General features: G+C 54.6%; 1 protein-coding gene across 4 annotated transcripts; it reads left to right on the forward strand.

The window, feature by feature from the left end:
• Positions 1–7,272: 7,272 nt before the first annotated feature.
• AIFM2 (AIF family member 2, ferroptosis suppressor) lies at positions 7,273–22,928 on the forward strand. 4 transcript variants are annotated; one of them, XM_028109599.2, is made up of 10 exons: positions 7,273–7,377; positions 14,091–14,284; positions 14,643–14,758; positions 16,251–16,370; positions 17,088–17,180; positions 18,685–18,793; positions 19,712–19,864; positions 21,017–21,217; positions 21,382–21,556; positions 22,799–22,928. In XM_028109599.2, the coding sequence occupies exons 2-9, from the start codon at positions 14,107–14,109 to the stop codon at positions 21,531–21,533; spliced, it is 1,122 nt and encodes a 373-aa protein (XP_027965400.1). In that variant the 5' UTR covers positions 7,273–7,377; positions 14,091–14,106; the 3' UTR covers positions 21,534–21,556; positions 22,799–22,928. The 4 variants fall into 4 exon arrangements, with proteins under 4 accessions (XP_027965400.1, XP_027965401.1, XP_027965402.1 ...); XM_028109600.2 differs by having other exon boundaries at positions 14,094–14,284; XM_028109601.2 differs by lacking the exon at positions 7,273–7,377 and adding an exon at positions 7,413–7,557.
• The last annotated feature ends 267 nt before the right edge of the window (positions 22,929–23,195 follow it).

A 23,195-nucleotide genomic window follows, 5' to 3' on the forward strand; every position in this document is an offset into this window, starting at 1 on the left:
AAGAACACGCACTGCATACCCATGTCCACCCTTGAAAAATGACCCTGCGAGGTCACTGACAGGTTGAATGTCATGGCGGGGTTGCGACTGGGGGACTAATCCTAAGCTGAGAGAATTGCTGAGAGTCCCTTGTTTCCAACATCTATCTGTTGAGTGCCAACTCGGTGACCAAACACTCCTGTGACGAATGTTCTCCCCCTTACAGCTTCGGAATGGTCCAGAGGGCAAAGCTAGCTCTAGAGAAACCCCATAGTAAAGTAATGGCGGGCAGCAGGGGGTCAGGGCTGAGGCAGGCGGCTGGGAGTGGGAGGGGAACATTTCTTCCAGTGGGTACCAAGGAGCTCGGCATTCTGGGGAGACTGGTGTGTCAGCCCATGAGTGCGACGGGCAGGGTGGCTCTGTCCATTCAGAGGGAAGGCTGTGTCCTAAGGCCTTAGGGAGGGGGGATCAGGCAAGGCCTCCTCAAGGTGTCTTAGGAGCTAAACCCTGAGAGGAGAGTAGGTATGTACTGAATGGCCTGGAAACAGGCAGGGTGTTCCAGGTGGAGAGCAGTAGGGACTGGGACGAGGAAGTGTGAGCCCATGTGCACTCTGGCAGTGCTAAGTGGAGGGGAATTCGAAAGCAGCAGGACAGCGGGCTGAGGGACCGGCCCCATGGGGCCAGGCTGGGGAGAAGACAGCTGAAGCAGGATGGGTGGGCATGGAGAAGGCCCCGTGATGGCACAGGAGGCGGGGCAACGCCGAGAGAAAGGGGAGATGCACCTGCGTTTCTGACGAGGACGATATTGGCTAACGAGTTTTGGGGCAAGATGTTTCCTTGGGGTGTGTGTGAGACCTCAAGTGGAGAAGTACAGCGGGTTGTTGAGTAAGTGGGTGAGTCAGGATAAAGCAGGAAAGGATCCCCCCTCCCCCAGCTCAGCGGCTGCGGACAATGGAAGTTTATGTCAAGTCCAAAGTAGCAGACCGACCGACCAGGAAGGGAAGTGGGGCTCTCGTGCAGGAGTGGGCGAGGGACCGAGGCTGCTTCCCTCTGGTGGTTCCGTCACTGGATCTGGGACCGCAGAGTCCTCTGCCACGTCTTTTGCAACTGGCGGGTGGGTGGGGGAAGAGACAGAGGAGATAGTCCTGCTTTTTATTTTTTATTTTTAGAGGATTTTGTTTATTTGAGAGAGCACGAGCAGGGGGGAGAGGGAGAGGGAGAAGCCTACTCTTCGCTGAAGAGGGAACCCAACTCGGGGCTCGATTCCAGGACCCTGAGATCATGATCTGAGCCAAAGGCAGATGCTTAACCAACTGAGCCACCCAGGCGCCCCCATTCCTGCTTTTCAAAAAATAATTTTATTTTGAAATAATTTCAACATGCAGAAAAATTGCAAGAATCCCCAGACACCCTTACCCCAGACACCCCATTCCACTTTTGACAAATGCCCCTGTGATGGTCTTTGTAACAGAAAGGTCCGATTTGGGGTCCTGAGTTACACCCACTCACCATGGCTCTGATCCCCCTTTGCTTGGAGCAGTTCCTCAGTCTTTCCTAGAGTCTGATGTCCTTGACCTTCCTAAAGGTAACAGAAAATGTGCCTTAGCCTGAGTTTGTCCAAGCTTCCTCCTGATTAGATTCAGGATATGCATCTTCGGCAGGGATATCACATTAATGATGTCGTCTTTTTATTGTGACCTACTGGGTGGTACATGATGTTTCTTTGTCCTATTACAGATGATAATGTTGATCATTTGAGTAAGATGGTGCTAGGTTTCTCCGCTATAAAGGTGGGATCCCCCCCCTTTGTAATTAGTAAATATTTTGTGTGGAATCACTTTGAGGCAATATAAATACACTGTTCTTTATCCCACTTTCACCCACGATGTTTATCACCCATTATGTCTCTTGGTTAGATAACTTTAATCATTGTGAAATGGTCATTCTTTATTTTCATTATTCCTCCTACATTTATTAGCTGGCATTATGTTGTAAGAGCTTTCTGAAACTTCCATTTGTTTAATTGTATCTGTTTGGACTCATGGATTCATATTTTCTTCAATGGATTATAATCTATTATTGTCATTATTTATTTCGATGCTGAAATTGTCTATTGCTTTTGTCTATTTACGTTGAGGCCAAAATTGTCTGTTGGCTGGTGGGAGCTCCTTCAAACTAGCTTCTCTGTTCCTTCTTTTGGCATCTCCCCATCATTCTTTGAGCGCTGCCTTCAAAACAAAAATGTTCTGGGCTTGCCTTATACTTTTCCTGGAACCAGACATTTCTCCAGGGTTCTGATTACCGGAAAATGGTGTTCCGAAGCCAAGATCTAGGTACAAGGTGTGCTTATTGTTCTGAGGTGTAGCTGCTCCTGGGCCCTCTCAGGAGACCCTACCTCTATATTTGTTTCTGTCTCTGTATGTGGTAAGCCTTGAGTCACCACCAAGAGTATGGATTTGTATTAACTGCCACGAGGTTCATTCTCACTTTCCCGTCTTCCTATTTGTTCTCCCTCCTGTTGGTGAGAAACACAGGCCATTATCCTCGGTTTATTTACTTGTTTGCTCCATCCCCTGTATGTGGCCAATCTTCTGACCCCCTTGGGTTGCCTCTGCTGCTCTTCTCGCGCGGGCCACCGTCACCACTCCCCACAAGCCTACCCAGTGATTTTTTTTTTTTTTTTTACTTCATTGGTGATGTAGGAAAGACGTTAGGGTTCAAAGCTGATGGCCAAGAAAGAATTCTTGACACGTCTTTGGTACAAAAAGGTGGTTTTATTACAGCACGGGAACAGGATCCGTGGGCAGAAATAGCTGTACTGGGGTCATGAGGAGTGGCCCATTATATACTTTCAGGTTGGGAGGGGGTTAGGGATAGTGTGAGTCTCTAAGGAATTTTGAAGCAAGGTTTCCAGGACCTTGAGAGGGCTAGCTATTGTTAGGAAAAAGTCTTTTATTACTGTCTAATAAAACCTGAGTCATGAGGCCCTTCAGATGTATATCCATGGGCCATATACCTGCCGGGGGGGGGGGTTGATTGCCAACACGTATCTGGGGGGTTTAGAGATAAAGGAAATTTCTAAAGGGAATTTTATATGTTAAAGTAGACTTACAGGATCTAGGGCTGGTTGGGGGGCGGTTGGGATAGGCTTGCCTTTTGCCCTTAGCAAAGTATTAACATCGAGGCATTTGAGTCCCTAGAGGAAGGTCACTCTGCCTATTTCAAGGACTTGTCAATGGGCTGTAGGTAGTAAGGAAATTTAACCATTTTTCTTCTGCCTTCGTTTCCCATATTAATTAGGAAGAGGGAAGGAAGCCACCCTTGCTTCTTAACTGCATCAGACCAGAAGTGATGCATATCACTCCTGTTCACGGTCCTTCAGCCTTCTGCAAGAACTTGGCCCCACCCAGAAGCAAGGGGCGCGGTGGGAAATGTCCCTGGCTGGGCAGATGCTTCCCACTAGGACGCCCACACCATAGAATGACCTCTGTGGAGAGCTGGCGGACCCTGCCAAGCTGGATCTTAGGAACAAAGACTCACTTCTGTTACCTAAATAAAAACAGGTTTAGTGTTCAGAACCTCGTGGACAGGTGCCAGAAACCTCCTTGACCTGGGGAGGCTCTAGGGGCCACTAGGGATGCCTGAGGACTCGGCATCCTCTCTGCTTCATTTCCCCCCTTCTGGCCTCCTCTGCATGCAGGGTCTTTCCTTCCTTGTAAGCACAGCGTGCATGTAACCACATGGGGCAAACCACATTCTGGCCCTTCTGTCCATGCCCTTTGATCTCTAGCTCTCCTTATCACATGCCCCGTTTTCAAATTCCCTCAAGAAATGCCCCAGAGGGCGCCTGGGTGGCTCAGTTGGTTAAGCGACTGCCTTCGGCTCAGGTCATGATCCTAGAGTCCTGAGATTGAGTCCCGCATCGGGCTCCCTGCTCGGCGGGGAGTCTGCTTCTCCCTCTGACCCTCTTCCCTCTCGTGCTCTCTCTCATTCTCTCTCTCTCAAATAAATAAATAAAATCTTAAAAAAAAAAAAAATGCCCCAGAGACCAGATGTCTGATTGGGCCCATCACCTTCTCATGCCTTGCTACGGCTGGGGCCGCGCCTGCAGAGGTGGGTTCCTGGGCTGGCAGGAGCCCCGCACAGCTGTTTGCTTTGCCCATGAGGCTGTGGGTGCTGCCACCTGAAGCTGTGGGTGCAGGAGCAGGGAAGGGCCTGGGGCCGCCAGTGTTGACAGGACAGAGGCAGAGCAGGAGCCCGCCAGGGGGCCAAGAAGAGACAAGCAGAGGTGCAGGGAGAAAACCAGGGAGGCTGGGACCCAGCTTACCAGCGTCCCTCTTCCTCCCGGGTCTGTGCTAGACTGCATTTCCTGGCCCCTCTCTCAGTGGCTGTGTCCATGAGTTCCAGCTCCCGGAGTGAGAGCAGAAGGGAGGGGTAGCCCTTCCAGGCCTGGCTATAACAACCTTTGCGCCCTCACCCCCTCCCCTTGATGGAATGGAGGCAACCTCTAAAAGAGACATTGGAAGCCACTTGTTAAAGATGGCCTCTGGCTGGCTAGTTCCAGGATGGCTGTGTGCAGGGGGCAGCTTCATGAACCAATCCACTGGCCTGGTACTGATACCCAGCAAGAAATGCCCTCCTGTTGTATTTGGGCCCTTTGATTCGAGGGTCTACTTGGCCCAGTAGTAGAACCTATCCTCGTGAATATAGTCTTTCCCTAGATGGAAGCACTATAAGCAAACCACATTTGGGGGGAGAAAAGAGGAAACAGGGAGATTCCCCCTGTCCTTTGAGGCTTATGCATGTAGCTGGAAGTACAGGAGGCAAAGGAAGGTGCTTACCAGGCTCGCCAGACTTAAGGGTTGCTTCTTCCTCGAGTGGGGGTACTGCCTCAGTTTCTCCTGGCCCCTGAATTGACCCCAGTACCTTGGAGCTCCCCCCAGCCCTGACCTGGCTGTAAAGCCACCTGTGGTCTGTCAGGAAACGTGGGCTCATCGTGGCTGAGAGCCAGCAATGCTTCCTTCTCTTAGGTTCTGTGATGTTAAACAATCTGCCCACCATTCCTACTAATCACTAAAGTTCCATACGCCTGCCAGGGTTCGGCACCCAAACCATACCTTCCTACCACTTCTGGCCCTTGCAAATTCAAAGACAAAAGTCTTCCGTTAGGCAGGGAGCCCTGATTTTCAGTCCCACGGCTCTGGGCCCTGTTGGGTGGGAAGAGAGGAGTGGTGTGGGGTGAATGGCCTGGGGAATTGAGTATGGGGTATCTTTTTGGAATGACGAAATGTCCCGAAGTTAGATAGTGGTGATGGTTGCACAGTGTAACACCACTGAACTCTACACTTTAAAAGAGGGAATTTTATGGTTTGCGAATTATACCTTAATTGTTAAAAAAAATCATTCATTTACACAAACATTAGTAAACTCCTAGGGAGCCAGGTGCTGGGGTTGATGCCAGATGCTGGGGATCCACAGTCCAGCAAAGCATCTCTGCCCCCAAAAGTGGGTCAAATATGCTTGTTGTCCTCCTTGGTGTCAGAGTTGAAACCTCAGCCCTACTTTTCCCTAGGGGTGTCAGGAGGGAAAAGAGGAGATAAAAGCTATTTGGAAGTTTGCAAAGGCCAGGACAAATGTAAGGCTTGGGGCATCCACGCTGTGGTTCTCTGAAGGTTCCTTGAAGGCATGAGCCTTCTGCGGGGTTGCTTCCCTGGGGCCCCAGGGACTGAGAGAAGGAGGTAGAGACTCCCATATCTCTGACTGAATCCCCTTCTTCGGCCCAAATTCAGCGGGCAGGATGCCAGCCAGGATAGGAAAGGCAAGGATTCCAAAGAAGCCTGGACTGTGTGGGCTAATAATGTGAGTAGGGCGCTCACCGGAGGACACCAGCTTCCCTCCAGCTCAGGATGGTTCTGGGCACCAACGTCTTCTAGGTGGCATTGATCACAACCCTCCCCTCACCAGGGGTATACCAGGGGATACAAGGTCCTTGGCCACAGATTTTGGAAAAGGTACAGAACAGTTCACACTGCTAATGTGAATATTTGTGAAAACCGGGAAGATGGAGGGCAGTACTCGAAAGAGCATTGGGCTGGGACCCCGAAGTTGCCAACACACCGTGTAGCCTTGGGCAGGCTATGATATGCCCACATGAAACAGCTATAAGAAAGGGCTGCCGTGTGGGGCTTGCTGCTGTGGGCCAGGCACCAAGCTAAACACTTCACATAGATGATCTCATGGGATCTTTTCCACAACTCTTAGGGTAGATGCTAATATTTGCATTAAATAGATGAAGATGGCTCATCCATCACCAAATTGGCTACATCCTACTGCTAGGTTGTGGGCTGTAGCTTGCACCAGTCCGCTTCTCTCCAGATCCCAGTCAAGCTCCTTTGTCTCCAGGACTGCCCTCCTAACTAGTTCCCCAATTTCAAGGCAGCCCTGCCACTCCCCCATCCTTTCGCTAGAGAACATAGGTCAGATCTGTCACTCTTCTGCCTAAAGCCCTGCAGTGGCATCCCACTGCCCTGGGGATGACACAGCCAATCTCCACCAGGGCCTGGGGGTCTGCACACCCTGTCCACGCGGGGCCACTCTGTCCCGTGGCCGCCTCTGCAACGCCCCTTCTCAGCTCTTTGTCCTGCCTCTGGGTCTTTGCATACCCAGAGCACAGCTGCCTCTCCCCTCCCCCGGGCCCACCCCTTCTCATCCTTGGCGAGAGGCCTTGGCACGCTTCCTTTGCGCAACCCCGGTCTTTGGTACTGCGGTTAGCGATACGAGTTTTGTGTGTTTACCCCGGACTGGACACCGCGACCCGCGCCTGTTTGGCTCTCCATCCTGCCCTCTTGGCCCTCCCCCGCACCAGGCACAGTGCCGGCTTACAGCGGTGTGCCCGGCGCGGTCTCCCGGATTGGCATTTACATGCGTGCAGCCGGAGGCTGGTGATCCGCCGCCCAAGGTGGCTCCGCCAGTGCCCCGGAGCCGCGCCGAGCTCCCGCAGCTTCCGAGGGGCCTGGCCGAAAGGCGGCCGAAGCCGGAGGCACCCGGAAGGCGTTCCTGGTTGCTAGGGCTCTCGCGGGCGGGGACGGCCGGGGGCAGGTGCGCGGCCGCAGTGCCCGGGACGCCCTCCGGGGGACGGTGCCGGGGGCGGGGCGGTCGGGTGCCTGGCCGCGTGTCCGGGGCGCCTTCTGGGGGTGCGGGGAGCGGTGCCGGGGGGCGGGCGCGCGCCGAGCCACGCCCACGTCCGGCGGGAGGAGCCCCGGGCACGCGGCGGGGGCGGCCCGGCGGGGTGGCGCACGGGGCGGGGTCTAGGGGCCCCGCGTCCCTGCGCCCGCTCGGCCCCGCATACGCCTGGAGGGGGCTCGCCGGGCCTGGAAGACGCGGCGGACGGCGTCGGAGGTCGGTGCGCCGGCGTTGGGCCCTCGTGGGGGAGGGCGCTCGTGCGGGGTAACCGAGCCCAGGCCTGCCTCACCCCAGTTCCCCCAGCACACGAAAACTGGGAGGTTTGGTCACGGCGACGGTAGGGCAAACTCGCCCCCTCCCCATCCGCCCCTCGAAACTTTCGCGAAGTCATCCCGGGTAAGACGGGCGGCCCCTCCCTCACGCCCCCACCCTGGGACGGCTCGAGGGTCACCGCTGGGTGGAAACTAGTGTTACCGGGCAGGAGGAAAGCCCCCGTTTGTGGGGGGTCAATACCTGGGCTTACCCGAGTGCCTGCCGATTCCGGGGTGCGCTAGGAGGTCCGCTTCTCTCCCCACGCAGCCCCAGGTTCCAAGGGGACAAAGGCCAGTGGTCCTGAACTAAGTCTGGCCGGGCTGGGGAAGGCCAGGAAGCCTGAAGTCCACACGGAGCTGCTTCCAGTGGCTGATGTCGGTCGCTTTCCTTTCCCCCCACCCCTACCCCAGTAAACACACCCGCCTTTCCCCTCCAGGAAGAGCCCCTCTGACCTTTGGATGTACAGTCAGGGTGGGAAGGGGAGAGGCCCTGGGGAGCTGGTGATCCCTCAGAGGGACGGGCACAGGACAGAGGGTCAGACAGTTTGGGAAAGGGCTTTTTAGCTGTGGCGGCTAGCTCGTGCCTTGTGTTCGAAGGCCAGCGGGTAAAATCCTACTGCCGGGTTGTAGGTAAGATATCGGGAGGCCTGCTCAGGCTGGTGTGTATAGGTGTGTATGACCACTCTAGCACCCCAGACTCCCAGGCCGCCCTGCCCTCGCCCTTGCGCCTAGAGAGGAGCCCTCCAAGGAGCGCTGGGCCAAAGCCAGCATCTGGAGGGCTTCCACCTCAGGGGAGGAGACTTGGGCCTGGTCTTGTTCAGGACTGCTTAGCGGGTACTGGGTGGAGCTGGGCTGAGTCGCTGCCCTCCAGGGCCAGCCTGGTCTTTGGTGGTGAGATGAGAAAGCCAGGGTCCAGACACAGGTGGGGAGCAGACTCTTGTCAGGGTGTTGAGGGAACCACAAGTGACTTGCTCCCAGGAGGGTGTCCAAGTTCCAGGGCCTTGGTTTTCCCTGTGAGTGTGTATGTGCCACCTGAATGAGTCTGTCTGCCCAGAGCGGCTCCCTCCTGGGGCATGAAAGGACAGCTCCCTCTTCAGGCTTTGTCTTCCTTCAGAAATCAGTCTTTTTTGGTTATTCGGTGTGCATCTCCTGGAGGGCTGGCCATGGAATGGCAACTCTCAGCCTGCCCCCCTCTTCCCTGACCCGTGAGTGTGGCTGTCTGCCCCTCCCCTCCCCAAGGTGGCGAGAGGACGTTCAGGGTGAGCCACACTCTAGTGGCCCCCTCATTCTGACATCCACCTGGAAGCATGGCTGTGGAAATCTACCCTTGGTGTAACTGTTATGACTCAAAAAATCGCGTGTTTTATTTGTAATCTCTATGAAGCAATGCTGGGGCCATGTCCTTGCTTTGGTCAGAGCCCACATGGTTCTTCTGTCTTCTGAGGCATGACCTCTTAACAGCTTTGGCACAAATGTAACTTCCTCACTTCTCAGTAGATTCCTAACAGGCCCTTGCTTGTATTATTGGAGAAGAACCCCCCTGGAGTCAGGCTGGTGTCTTTGGCAGAGAAAACAGGATTTACTGAGAAAATACAAGTGTAAACCAGATTGTGTGTGTGTTGGGGAGGTGGCAAAGGTGGCATTCCATAAGAGTTGCTGGACAATTAGGATTTGTTCTCTTGGATCTTCTTTTATGCTAACATTCTGAGTCTAGACTGATGTAGTTAAGATTCTCTGGGGTCACTCTGGCTTGATGTTCAGTTCAAAATCAGATGACGGGTCTGGCAGTTCCTAAAAAAGTTAAATCTAGGGTTACCGTAGGACCTAGCTATCCCACGCCTAGGCAAATACCCTCAAGAGAATTAAAAACAAATGTCCACACGAAAACTTGTACGCAGATGTTCATAGGAGCATTATTCATAACAGCCAAAAGGAGGGAACAACCCAACTGACGGATGGATAAACAAAATGTGGTATCTCCATACGATGGAATGTTAGCCATAAGAAGGAAGGAATACTGATACATGCTGCAGTTTGGATGAATCTTGGAAACGTTATGCTAAGGGAAGGAGGCCAGACGCAAAAGGTAGGGAGCAGGTGAATCTGTAGAGACAGAGATGAGTGGTTGCCAAGGACTGGAGGGAGAAGGGCACGGGGAGTGATTGCTAATGTAAGAGGTTATTTTGGGGAGTGATGAACATGTTCTGGGATTAGATTGTGGTGATGGTTGCACAACTTTATGAATGTACTAGCAACCGCTGAATTGTATACTTTAAATTAGTGTAATATAGGAATATCTCAACTTATAAAAATAGATGGTAAGGAGGCCTGCCCTGGTTTTAAACCTTTATTATTTCTATAAAAAGGACATACTCAGTTAAAAATTTTCAAGCAATACAAAAACAAAACAAAACAAAAGCTTAAAGAGGAAAGTAGAAATATCACCTGGTGACCACCATTAGCATTTTGGTTTGGAGTGCAGTTCCGGTCAGTGTTGAGGGTGGAACTTAGACAAATTATTAAACTGGTTTCCAAGATGGGGACAGAAATCCCGAGCTGTTCAGCACAGAGGTCTGGATGAAAGCACAGTGAATGCTAGCCGATGGAGTCATTACGTGTCTGTGTGCCTGTGTAGCTGGGTGTCAGTGTCTGCTCGTTCACAGTGGGATTAGGCTTTTTTTTTTTTTTAAAGAAGATTTTATATATTTATTTGACAGAGAGCGCCTTTAGGGTATGTAGCTGGGAACGCAGGTCTTTGGCTTAAGCCCACGATTCGGTGTCCCCAAGTGGCTGTGGCCTAGCAGAGTCTAGCCGCCCTCAGAGCCAGGCAAGACTTGGCACTGGAAGAGCCAAGGGAGCGTTGGTGTGTCCAAGAGCCTTGAGCAGGGGAGGCTGCTGAGGAGGAAGGGTAGACTGGGCTGGAGAGCTGCCAGCCCCCATTCCCCAAGTGGGAGTGTCAGAGGCTAGTAGGGGAGAGAGAGGGACAGATTCCAGGAGAGGCCTCAGGCGGCTTGGAGTGTAAAAGCACCTCCCCTCCCCTGGCTTAGCTATGGCAGCCCCTCAGGGGCCTGGCTCTGCCCTAAGGCCCCAGTCCCTCCACTGGGAGTCCAGAGAAGCAGTTTGCTTTCATAGAGGGGTTAGCTGAGGCCAGGGTTAGCCCTTTGGGGAAGCCAGCTGATGATCCTTGGGGGCTGAGGGGGCAGGGATTCAACTCCTTTGGCCAACCCACTGTCCCTCAGGCCTGTGCTAGGGTTGCGGGGCTTTCTTCCCTGGGAAGGAGACCCTGGCGGTTACGGCCTGGGGGTAGGCCTGAGAATGGCCCTGGCAGCGTGACATGGGTCTGCTGGCCCCTGCCACCTGCCCTCCTGGCCTCCCCACCTCGTTCCCTGAACTTCCAACCCCTCCCTTCCTGCCACTGGACTTTGTGGCCTAAGCTTTGCCTTCGGTGGTGAAGGCCTCTGGTCCCCCTCTTTTTCAGGGCTCCTCCTTGAGCTGCCCTGGTGGTCTGGAGTGACCTGACCCATGGTGGACCCTGTCTCCCCAGCAAGCTGTGTATCCTCTCCAGTGCCCATGCCCAGCCAACTGGGAAACAGAGTTCTCTGGGTTCTCCCCAACCTCCTTTCAGGCTGCTAGCACAGAGGGGGCTGTGTTGAACGGGGCAGGTGAAATGCACCTCTTCCATAGCCCTCCACATTCACAGGCTCTGCTCAGCTCCTGGGATCCTCTCCTGACTTCTGGCTGGGTCCCTAGGCCCTCTTTTGGGTCCTGGCCCGAGGAAATACTCTCTTTCTGGCCCAATTGGCGGATTCAGCCTGATGAACACTCAGGGGACCAGCTCTGGACTACCTTTCTGAAGGCCTAGAGCCGTGAAAGTGGCACTGCTGGGGACTTGTCTTGGTCAGAGCCCTGCTGAGGACTGTTTCCTCATTTGTAAAATGCGTAGAATGTACAAGCCTCAATGCCCTGGGGACCATTTAGCTAATGAGAAACAAAGTTAAATCTCTTCTAATTTCCTGTGCCAAATCTCCACCCCTTCCACCCCGCCCCATCCCCAGGTTCTCTCTCCCGCAGGGGAGAAATGAAACAATGGGAATTTGAATACCAATGAGAAAGGTTCCTGGAGGTCCTAAGCTGCCTGTATAAGTGGGGGAAGATCTGGGAGCCATCTTGGGGGGGGTCACCATGTCCTGGAAACTTACGTGTGCAAGGACATCTCAGGGTGTCCCCTCCCATTACAGGGGGTAAATGGTGGCCCAGAGAGGGGAAGCATTGTGCCCCAGGCCACACAGATGGTGTAGAACAGAGTAGTGGCCTTCCCTTCCCTGTAGTGCTGTCTGAGAGGGTCCCAGATGGCTTGGAACATGCCGTCTGTCCTTCAAGGTTGACCTTCAAGGTTGGGGTTCAATTTCTGGGGCACCTGGGTGGCTCAGTCAGTTAAGCGTCTGCCTTTGGCCCAGGTCATGATCTTGGGGTCCTGGGATTGAGCCCTGTGTTTGTCTCCCTGCTCAGCGGGAAGGGGTGTCTACTTGTCACTCTCCCTCTCTGCTCTCTCCCTCTGTGTTCTCTTTCACTCTCTCTCAAATAAATAAGTAAAATCCTTTTTTAAAAAAAATATTATTTATTTGAGAGAGAGAGAGTGAGCAAGAGAGAGCGAGCGAGCATGAGCAGAGGGAGGCAGAGGGAGAAGCAGGCTCCCCAGTGAGCAGGGAGCCCGACGCGGGGCTCGATCCCAGGACCCTGGGATCATGACCTGAGCTGAAGGCAGACGCTTCACGACTGAGCCACCCAGGCGCCCCTAAATAAGTTAAAAAAAAAAAGGTGAAGTTCAATTTTTTATTTCCTTGCCCTCCCCCTCTCTGTATCCCACCCCTCGTCCTGAACATCCCCTCCCTGAAGCCCACAGCAGCTATCAGCTTCTCTTGCTGCTTTCTGTGCAGGGGAAGCTTTCTTGCCTTAGCATTGCTCTCCGGCGGCCTGGCTTATTCCTGCCTCTCCTTGGAGCCTGGCACAGGCCAGGAGGAGGTTTGATTGCCTGTTGCCCTTGAGCCAGCATCTCTCCGCAGGATGCTCTCAGGGTCTCAGCTCCTCAGGCAGCAGGTCTCCCACCCCAGCGAGCCCTGAGGCCTGCACCACGAGTGCCCTTGTCTGGGGCTAAGCTGGGCTGGGGACGGGGCCCCTCACTGCAGCCCCGGGCCAGCCCCTCCGCCCTCCCTAGAGGCAGAGTCTGGGACGTACCAGATGACCCAGGCCCTCGGGAGGCTGAGCCTCGTGGTGGGCAGCCTCCCAGGCTGGCTAGGAAAGCCCAGGCAAACTGCTACTGTCTTTTTCCTTTGTGCTCAGCGGTTCAGCGTCTAGTGACCCAGCCCAATGCTGTCCTCTGCCTTACACATCCTTCAGCTTCCAGCTTGGGGCCAGGCAGTGGTTCTTGAATTTTAGCTCCTTAGGGGTTCAGCCAAAGTTGGTTCTCAGTTTGCCAGGAACTGGTCAGGCTGCCGCAGTCCCTGTGTGAGCGTGAGCCTGGGGCACACTTGGCCTGCAGATCTGGCTTCTGCCCTCTGCAGACGCTCTTGCAGGTGACCGCTCCCCTGTCGCAGGCATCAGGCAGGACCTGGCACCCCACTCCCTCTGACCGGAGCCTGCGTGATCAGTGCTTCTCCCCCACCCTCCTTCTTACCGGGAGACATTGCCTTCTCCCCCCTCTCCTGGGGGATGTGGCTCAGCCCTCTTGGTGCACCTCTGCTGTCCCAGGAATGCTCAGTGGAGTGACCTGCCCACCGCAGGCCCCCCTTCCCCACCCTACTCTCATGACCTTCATGGTACCACATCCTGTTTTGTGGGTTGATCGGCATAACCTGCTAATTGATCTCTTCAACCTAGGGCTCAAGGTGGTGGCCTGTGTACGGGGCGGAGTCCGGTGTCTGCCCAGTGCAGCACTTAGAGAAGTGTGGTTTGTTCCCTTAACATGGTCTGTGCCTGCCGGTTCCCCACGGGCATGCCCCCCCACCTCTTGTTACTGTACAGCTCCCCTCATCAGCCTCAGCCACCCGGCCCTGCAAGTCTGCAAGTCCTGCCTTTCATATCTCTCTGTCCGTCTGTGATTATGGCATGTCCACAGCACAGAGCACGCCAAGAAGCAGGAACTCAGTTAATGCACGTTGTCGAGGGAACAAATATATTGAATGAAAAAAATACACAACAATTTGTTTGATGTGTGCAAAAAGTAATATTGTGGGTGCACAGAATATCTGGAGGGATTCATGTACACTGGGTAATAGCGGATGCCTCCGAGAAGGGAACTGGTGGTTGGGGTAGAATTAGGGTACACCTTATTCCTTTGGAATTCAATTCACATATTACAAAATTGGAATTTCCTTAATGGACGGTTATATGATTTAAAAGATTAAGTCATGAGGCACCTGGCTGGCTCAGTCAGTAGAATGTGACTCCTGATCTTGGGGTTATGAGTTTGAGCCCCACGTTGGGTGTAGAGTTTACAAAAAATAAAAATAAATAATAAATTAAAAGATTGAGTCTTGTCATTTGAGCCCTCTCTTGCTGTGTCCCCCTCCCCGGCACCTGTGCCCCCTGATTCTGATGTGGTCTCTCCTCCTATCCCAGCAGTGCCTGGTTCGAGATGGGGTCCCAGGTGTCCGTGGACGTGGGAGCTGTGCGCGTGGTGATCGTGGGTGGGGGCTTTGGTGGCATAGCTGCTGCCAGCCAGCTGCAGGCTCTGAACATCCCCTTCATGCTGGTGGACATGAAGGACTCCTTTCATCACAATGTGGCAGCCCTCCGGGCCTCCGTGGAAAGTGGTAATGGACTCTTTTTCTGGGGCTTTCTTTGTGAGAGTGGTCTTGTCACCACTGTGGGTGTGGGGGTGGTTTTCGCCACTTAGGGCAAGGCCTAAATTCCACCTTTAGAGAAATTCTGGAGATTCTTAAGGTCACTGGCCTTAAGCAGCTACCGTATCAAGGCTGTAGAAGTAAGAGCTGGAGCTTCTGGGGACCTGGTGAGGCCCCGGTGGGTGCCGTAGGGGGCGGTGGTATGTCTGCAATACCACCGGCTCAGCTCTTTGGCCAAGGTTACCCCTCAGGAAAGGTGTTGAGTTATTCTGGCTTCCTGCAGGCAGCCCAGTTTTACTCTCTGACCTCCTCTGCACCCATTCCCCAGGGTTTGCCAAAAAGACATTCATTTCCTACTCCGTGACCTTCAAGGAAAACTTCCGGCAGGGGCTGGTCATAGAGATAGACCTGCAGAATCAGACGGTGCTGCTCGAGGATGGTGAGGTGAGCATGGTGGGGGCTGACCTGATCCTCAGCTGGCTTCAGGAGGCCCCCAGGGGGCCGCAGCTGCTGGTGGGATGAGACCTGGATGTTCTCAAGGGTGGAGAGTCATCCATAGCCCCCATGGTGCTGGCCGGATAGCAGATTCCTCATAAGCAAAGGCCTGGCCCCAGCAGACTTTTCCTGAGCCTTTCCTATACACCAGGCACTGTCTTAGCCTTACTTAGTTTCTTTCTTTCTTTTTTTTTTTTAAAAAGATTTTATTTATTTATTTGACAGAGAGAGAGACACAGCGAGAGAGGGAACACAAGCAGGGGGAGTGGGAGAGGGAGAAGCAGGCTTCCTGCGGAGCACGGAGCCCGACGCGGGGCTCGATCCCAGGACCCTGGGATCATGACCTGAGCCGAAGGCAGACGCCCAGTGACTGAGCCATGCAGGCGCCCCAAGCCTTACTTAGTTTCACTTCATGCCCACCATGACTCCATGGGGGAGGTGGTATAGCCTCTTTACCGAGAGGTTAAATGGCTTGCTCAAGATCCCACAGCTGGTAAGAGACTCAGCCAGGGTTTGAACCCAGACAGTTTCACCCCAGAGTCTACACTCTGAAAGCTAGTGTCCCAGACCAGGCCCCAGCCCTCCTGGCTGTGTGGAATCAAAGGCTGGGCACACACATGATTCCACATCCCCTGGATTGGGAGGTCGCTGGGGCAGAGAGGCTGTCACTCATCTCGGCATTCCCCAGCCCTGGGAAGAGCCCAGAGCCTGGCATACCCCTGCAGTGACTGGGGATCCCTCAGGGAGCTGCCATGTGCCGTGGTAAGGGCCACCTCCAGCCTGGCCCTAGGGGACACAGTTTCTGTCCTCAGTGACTTCGTGCGAATCTGTCTTCCTTGAATTAATTTTAGGGCTGAGGAATCTCTCAGTTGGAAAGATGACTGAGTCTCCTTGTCCTGTGCTTCGGGTGGTGCTTTCCAGAGCCCTAAGAGGGACCATGAGGGCATCTTGGGGCCCCACAGAGAAGGGGCTGAGAGGGCTACAGCCCCTTCGCTCCCCCTCCCACCAGAGCAGTGCTGATTTTGTCAACTTTTCTATATTTAGGCTCCAAACAGAATTTCCCTCCCTCCCTCCCTTCCTTTTTTTGTGGGAGCAGGGGAAGTTTCTTGGGAAATACCTAAGAGGTTCCGAACGGACTGCACACAGGAGGCTAAGAGTTCTGCTTGTCTGCACAGCAGCCTCCTGTGCCCAGCCTGCCCGCCGCCGTGGGAGCACACGTTCTGTGCGTGGCGGCCCCTGCAGGACGCGTGCTGCTCCCTTAGGTATGGCCCGGGTTCTAGTGCTTCCCCTTGGCCTGCTCAGCGTGATGGTTTTGCTCCTTTCAGAGGAGGGTGGCCGCGATGTGCCCAGGCCTCTCCCACCCAGTGCTGCTTGCCCGGTGGGCCCGATTGCAGGCAGAAGCCCAGGCCTGCCCTTACCTCCTCTCTCCTGCCCCTCACAGGCCCTGCCCTTCTCACACCTTATCCTGGCCACTGGCAGCACCGGGCTCTTTCCAGGCAAGTTTAATCAGGTTTCCAGCCGGGAGGCTGCTATCCAGGCCTATGAGGACATGGTGAAGCAGGTGAGTGGCCTCTTGGCCGGCGGGGGGCCGCGAGGGTCAGGTGGGGCCCCTGGAGAGGGGAACCGCTGTGGGGACATGTGGGGTGGCAGCAAGGAGACCCCTGGGCGCAGCCAGTGGAGATAGAGAGTTAGTAGGAAGAGACTCCCTGGTGGGGACCTTTGTCTCTCATCGAAGCCTGGATAGGAGCACCCCAGACCTCATGTAGTGACTGGCATATCCCCAACTTGTCTCTCTTGGGGTCCCGTTTGCACAGGCCTTTGTGTTTTACGGAGCGGGCGTGGATCCGTGACCTCAAGCAGTTTTCAGTGAGGGGTGGGCAGGGTCTGGCACTGCTGAAAGATGGGGAGTGGAGCCCCAGAGAAGGATCCCACGGCGAGTGCAACTGCGTGACTATGGCCGGGTCCTGCCCGCCCTGCCAAGCTTCTGAGAAGCCTGGGGAGCCTCTTGCACCATCATGAACGGATGTGAGTGTGGAGGTTAGGATCCTGGCTATGAACTCAGACAGACCTGGGCCGTGGTCACCTGAGTGGTGGGCAGGTGGTGGCCAAGCAAGAACCAAGCGAGAACATGTGGGGAGACGCCCAGCACGACCTGGCCCTGAGGAAGCACGTTTGGACCCCAAATTGGGGCTCTTCTTTGGCCAAGGAGCCCCCACCCTGGCCGAGCTACAGGGCAGGCTGGGTCCGAGGGTGCGTTTCACGCTTCCTTCCACTCCAGGTCCAGCGCTCACAGTCGGTGGTGGTGGTAGGAGGCGGCTCTGCCGGAGTGGAGATGGCAGCGGAGGTTAAAACCGAATTCCCAGAGAAGGAGGTGGGCACGCAGCCTTGCCTTTGGACTCTCAGAGCTGGGCGTCTCTGTGCAAGGAGCACGGGGGATTGGCTCGGGGCCACGATCCATGATCGCGGAGCAGGATCGCGTGCTTTCCGGGCCCCACTCTCTGCAGTGGGGAGTCCCCTGATGTCCCGCAGAGCTGGGGCCGGTCCTCATTCAGGGAGGGGGCCTGCCCTCTGGTCCAACCAGGGGCAGTGAGCCCAGGAGGGCTACCTTACAGAAGGTGAGCTCGCATCCCCTGCAGTGTTCAGCTTCTTGAGACATAAACGTAGACTGATTCCCTCTGTTTGGTGGCAGCTGGCCTGGTCAGAGACAACCCACAGGTGGCATTTTGTCTGGGGCAAGCGGCAGCCCTCTGGTCTTCACGAGACGGTAGCCGTTGGCCTGAGTAGCCACAGGGAGGTCCCTGCCATGCAGCCCCCTCACTGCCTGTGCGGGGGAAGGACTGGCCAGCGCCCATGGCAGGAGGGCCCCTTGAATGATGGGGGGATGGAGGACCTGCCCGCAGCCCTGGAGAGAAAGAGACTGTCCTCACAGGAGGTAGAGGCTCGGCAGAGGGGGCCGAGTGACGAGCGGTAATTATGGGTCCTTGAGGCAAGAGCTTGCTTGCAGCTGATGCTAGACCGGCTTCTGAGAACCCCATGGATGCCGTGGTTGGTTCTTTCTCCCGAGGCAATGGCAGGTTGGTTTTGAAAAGATTAATATGGGCTAATTTAATTATATGGCTGTTCTCTGACCAAGTATTGGACATTGTTATGAGTGATTGATGTAAAAGTTTTTAAATTTGGATTTATGGGGTGACGACCAGGCTGAAGTTGTAAGCCACTCAGTAGGACTTGCATACGTCTATCATTGGTGGACAGTCCACCCTTTATTCAGGACTCAGTATGTGCTGAGGTATGTGCTTTCTACATGTTTTCTCAATTCATCGTCACAAATTGCCTAATTGCCTGTGGGTGGCACTGGATCCCTGTTTGACGGACTCTTTGGGAGGTGTCCGAGTGAGTATCTGAGAGGAGACTTCCGCTCAGACAGTCTGGCTTTAAAGCCCGAGCTTCGAGCATCGTGCCAGGCTGCCCCCGCTTCCCCGTGCTAACCCAGACAGCAAGTAGACGTGTTGGAAGTGCCAGTGTTAGAGCTGGCTGCAATATAAACGCCAGCCTGACTTGCAGCTAGAATGGCAATGGCTTATGTATAGACTGTAATTATCAGTGCCCGAAATGCTTGAAAATAATTCCCCCTGCGGCTCTGGGGTGGGTGGCTGTGGGCTGTGGAGCACTGGCTCCTTCTGAGACAGTCCTAGACTAGATGTGGGCTCCGGCCCAGCTCGCCTTACCTGGTTCCGGCATTGGGCAGATGACTTCTCTGGGGCCTCAGTAAACCGGCGGGTGGGGAGGAGGTGAGGGAGACAGACCGACGCGTTTGTAAGCCTCTCTTTATAAGACTCAGTGGCTCTTTCTTTGCCCCGTGGTCGCTTGTCCAGGTCACTCTCATCCACTCCCAAGTGGCCCTTGCCGACAAGGAGCTCCTGCCCTGCGTCCGGCAGGAAGCGAAGGAGATCCTGCTCCAGAAAGGCGTGCAGCTCCTGCTGAGTACGTGCCCCCGCCCCTCTCCCTGGTCCGGTGAGATCGGGCTCAGAGGCTCACTGCCCCAGCTTGAGGGCCCTCTGGGTTTTGGGGTTGAGCATTTGAGTCTTGTCCAGCTGGAGGTTGTGTCTGTCTGCAGACTGGGCAGAGGCCCTGGTACTCACCGCCTCCCCAGGCCAGGAGGCGGCACACTGTCCTGCGGAGGTGGTACCACTTTGCTGAGTGCTTTAAAAAATCACCTCAAGGATTTGACCTGAATTATGTCTCTGTGGTAGACTGGCTTTTTTTTTTTTTTTTTTTTTGCTTTTTTGCTTTGTATTTTTTGTTTGAGGAGTGTGAGCTTTGTCGAGAGCAGGAGGGGAGAGCACCACCCAGCTTGGTTAGGCAGTGGGTCCCTAAACCTGGCGCCCTGACGGGCACACTTCACTGGGCTCAGCCTCTGCGCTTTCCGCAGGGAGGGGTGACGTTTCTGCCCTGTGCAGACCCCTCCCCACTCTTGGTCTCTTTGTATCTGGCTGTGCAGTACTGTGACCAACCACCTTTACCCTGAGGCAGTGTAGAGTGTAGGCGAGCTTCTGGACTTCCCTTGCTCTCACCTTAGTTGGCCGTGCGCCTGGAGAGTCTTGCTGCCTGGTTAGGGTGGTGTGGCTGACATTCCGGGAGGTGTGGTAGAAGTTTTCTTCAAATAGCTTTTCCCAGAACTTCTTGGGAAATTCAGCTTCGCTTCCCCACACTGCTTCTGGGAACTTTCCTCCCTTTGGATCCGCTGTGGGGGTCGGATGTCCACCTTGTTGTTTCTTGGGGCAGCAGGGTGGACTGGCAGAGGGGCAGGAAGGAAGGCAGGAGGGAAGGATTGCTTTGTTGGGCCCCTTGATGCCATGCCCACCCCCTGCCGGCCTCCAGCTCATGGATCTCACTTGACAGGTGAGCGGGTGAGCAACCTGGAGGATCTGCCTCTTAACGAGTATCGAGAGTGCATCCAGGTGCACACGGACAAAGGCACAGAGGTGGCCACCAACTTGGTGATCGTCTGCAACGGTATTAAGATCAATAGCTCGGCCTACCACAGTGCATTCGGTAAGCAGGAGCCGGGGCCCGCTCCGCAGGCCGCCTTCTCACTGTCCGGCCGCTGCAGGCCCTGCGGGCCTCTGCCCCCGGGAATCAGCGTCGCCCTGCCTTCCTCCCCACTCCCTCCCAACAGCTCAGGTCTCTTCTGAATGGTGACATCAAACTTTACATTCAGGCCTGGGTCCACTCTTGCTACGCTTCCTGCATTGTGGCCATGACTTAGGCCAAGGTGGCCTAAGTGACCAGTCTTTCAAAAATCGGAGCCCGCCCCCTCGTGGTGAGAGCCGGGAACAGGTTTCAGAGCGAAGGAAAGATCCGTTGTTTCACTTTTTGTGAACATGGAGGGGACGAAATTCCTGGGTTAGGCTTTTTACTCTTTATTCACAGGTGTGCTGTTTTCCCCAGACCCTGATCCAGACCTTTGGCCACTGAGCTTGGAATGACCATTTGGGGAGTAGAGGAAATAATGTGGCCTCAGGTTCAATAGTGAACTCCCCAGCTAACTGGAGGCTGGGGGGGGCGGGGGTGGAGTCCTGGCCTCCGTGTGTGAGCTGGAGACTCTGTGACTCTTCCTCAGGCCCCATGATTGCTCTGTCCCCAGGTCGCCATCGTTTACTCCATAGCACCCTCCTGGACAAGGAGCACCTGTGTGGGTCCTGCGGGAAAGAACTGGCGGATCCCAGAAGAAGGAAGCTAGTCCAGGCCATGCGTGGGGGTGGGATTGAGTGCCTATAGTGGCCAGAGATCCCAGAATTTTATACCCCTTTGTCTTAATGTTATATTTTCAAAAATAATTCTTTTAAGTCCCTTAAAAAGTTTATCATTTACTAGAGCCCTGCATTGACTTAAAAAATCTGATCCATGTTCAAAGGGAAATTCAAGACTTGGCTGAGTTGCAGCATAGTCACTGTCCTGCAGTGACTTTACAGAGTCATACATGTTGTATAAAATGGCACGTGCTGCCGGTTTCCATCCTGGAATAGTAACCTTGACTTTGCAGGAAGAGTTCTGAGGTGGGGACTTGAGGCAGAACTAAATTTGGTGGATGTTTGCCTCTTGAGGATGTGCCTTTGGAGGGTGGCTTACCCAGCACCAGAGGGATATCTTCTCCGTGTTCTACTGGCCACGTGACAGGGTTTCTGGGTTGGCTTTGCCCGGCAGATAGTCACCTGGCCAGCAACGGCGCTCTGAGAGTGAACGAGCATCTCCAGGTGGAGGGCTGCAGCCGCGTCTACGCCATTGGCGACTGTGCAGATGTCAAGGAGCCCAAGATGGCTTATCACGCTGGCCTCCATGCCAGCATTGCCGTGGCCAACATCGTCAACTCCATGAAACAGAGGCCCCTCAAGGCCTACAAGCCAGGTAAGGAAGCCCCGCATACCTCAGGGCCTCGCCCATCTTCCCAAAAGTCTTATGCATTTCCCTGTCCTTACATGGGAGGCCCCGGGAGGGTTTGTGCCCTGGGACTTGCAGGCCCACGGATGGCGAGCGGGGATCTGGTTTGTGCGCACGTGTCTGCTCCACAGGGGCGCTGACATTCCTCCTGGCCATGGGGAGAAACGACGGCGTGGGCCAGATCAGTGGCTTCTACGTGGGGCGGTTCATGGTTCGGCTGGCCAAGAGCCGGGACCTGTTCGTCTCCTCAAGCTGGAAGACCATGCGGCAGTCTCCACCTTGAGCCGGAGCAGGGCGGGAGACAAGGTACTGCCGGGGGGACAGATTGCTTGACAAGCGGTACCCGCCTGACGAATGCCAAAGGGCAGGAGCCCTTTTCCTGGAGTAAGACGCCAGGGGTATACTGATCAGACACACAACTTACAGAAAGCCAAAACCGGGAGAGGGAGAGAGAGCGAGCCATTGGAAAAAAGACACTTCCTAGAGGATTCTTTCTGGGTTTGGAGAGTTCGGCCTGCAGCTGTGCTGGCTGAGGGGCTCACTTGGTCCTGGGGAGGGTATAGCCGGCCTTCTCTACCCCAGGCTCCTTGTGCGTGTGCGTGCATGTTTGTGTGTGTGCGCATGTGTTGGTGTTCAGGGCTCTCAGAGCAGGAGAGAGCAGGGTCTTCTGGTGGCTAGCATGCTGTCTGTTAGGGCAGGAAGCGGAGCCTGCATGGTGAGCCCAGCTAAGGAAGGGGAGCTGGGGTAGAGATGGCCTGCATCCTGGCCTCTCCCGTCCCATCCTGGGAGGGAAAGCCCATGCATTCCGCAATACTCAGGTTGTTAATAGGAGCCTAATTTCAAACTATTAGTCCGTACAGTCTTTCATTTTCACGAAACTTTCTATATTTCCTTTTCTAGGTCCTGCTTATATACCATAGGTTATATTCAAGAAGGAAGAATTAGATAGACTCCCCTCCCGGTTAGCCCGTCCTAACCGAGAGTGAGTTTTTACAAAGCTAGTGGGTTAAGACTGAAGCCTGGCCTGCCTGCCAGCCGCTGGAGAAGTTAAGGAGAGGCAGCTGAGCTAACGGGACCCTTGGGTGGGTTGCCATTGGGCCCACATTCAGGGAGTAGAGGGGGGCTTCCCGGTGAACCCCTGTGTGCTTCTAGGCTGCTGTCTCAGCTGACTTTGTAAGGGACAAAACTCCAGCTGATGCTGGGGGCGGGGGACCCTGTGAGAACCTCTGGGGTTCTGCGCTTCTGGTTTCCTGGCCAACCCCAGGGACACTTGTGGGGGCCCAGCCTGCCACCCTCCGTGTTAAGGTACATAAATGACTCCTCTATCTGGGAGAGGACTTCCATCGGAGGGGGTCTGTTTTGGAAGACATAGGTTAAATCTCCATGGTGGAAGTGGTTGGTGATTTCATCCGAATAAATGCAGGCCCTGCTCACTTTTGATGGTGACCTCTGGGTCCTTGGCCAGAGTCCTGGGGACCCCCGCCTCCCTGGGGTTCTCAGTCCTCCCTGTCTGGGCTGTGGCCCAGGTCAGTTCCATTTGTTCCCTAGGCCTACGTGAGACCTGTGCCACTCTGCCGTAGGATGGCTGCCCCACCGGAGGCTTCACCCAGGACTCCCTTCCTGTGGACCAAGGCCAACCAGGCTCCCCTTCTGGAAGCAGGACCTGCTGCCTGAGCAGCACAGACCATTCCATGCTGTCTGACCTGGGGCCTAGCAGGGTGGGCGTCTCAGCCCATGCGTGACAGGCCTTGTTCTGTTTATAACATTTTACAAGCGTCCACTCGTGGGGACACAGTTTTCTAAACTGAGGAAAATGTTGCAATAAAAGACTATGGTGTTGTAAGAAAAGACACTGGATCTTCTGTTTTTTTTTTCCTTTCATTTTCTTTTTCTTTAAAAAACAAAACAAAACAAAAGCCTGAAGCAAAATCTTTTTAGGAGTAGA

This window comes from Eumetopias jubatus, unplaced genomic scaffold, assembly GCF_037043125.1.
Source record: "Eumetopias jubatus isolate StellerSeaLion01/CBP00866 unplaced genomic scaffold, mEumJub1_p1.0 scaffold_17, whole genome shotgun sequence".
Lineage (NCBI taxonomy): Eukaryota > Metazoa > Chordata > Mammalia > Carnivora > Otariidae > Eumetopias > Eumetopias jubatus.

Bases quoted from the DNA above. Each gene is read 5' to 3' on its own strand.
- AIFM2 (XM_028109599.2), top strand. From the start codon at position 14,107: ATGGGGTCCCAGGTGTCCGTGGACGTGGGAGCTGTGCGCGTGGTGATC. The intron at 19,865-21,016 runs GTAAGCAGGAGC...TTTGCCCGGCAG, and splicing joins GGCCTACCACAGTGCATTCG to ATAGTCACCTGGCCAGCAAC. The intron at 21,218-21,381 runs GTAAGGAAGCCC...TCTGCTCCACAG, and splicing joins CCTCAAGGCCTACAAGCCAG to GGGCGCTGACATTCCTCCTG.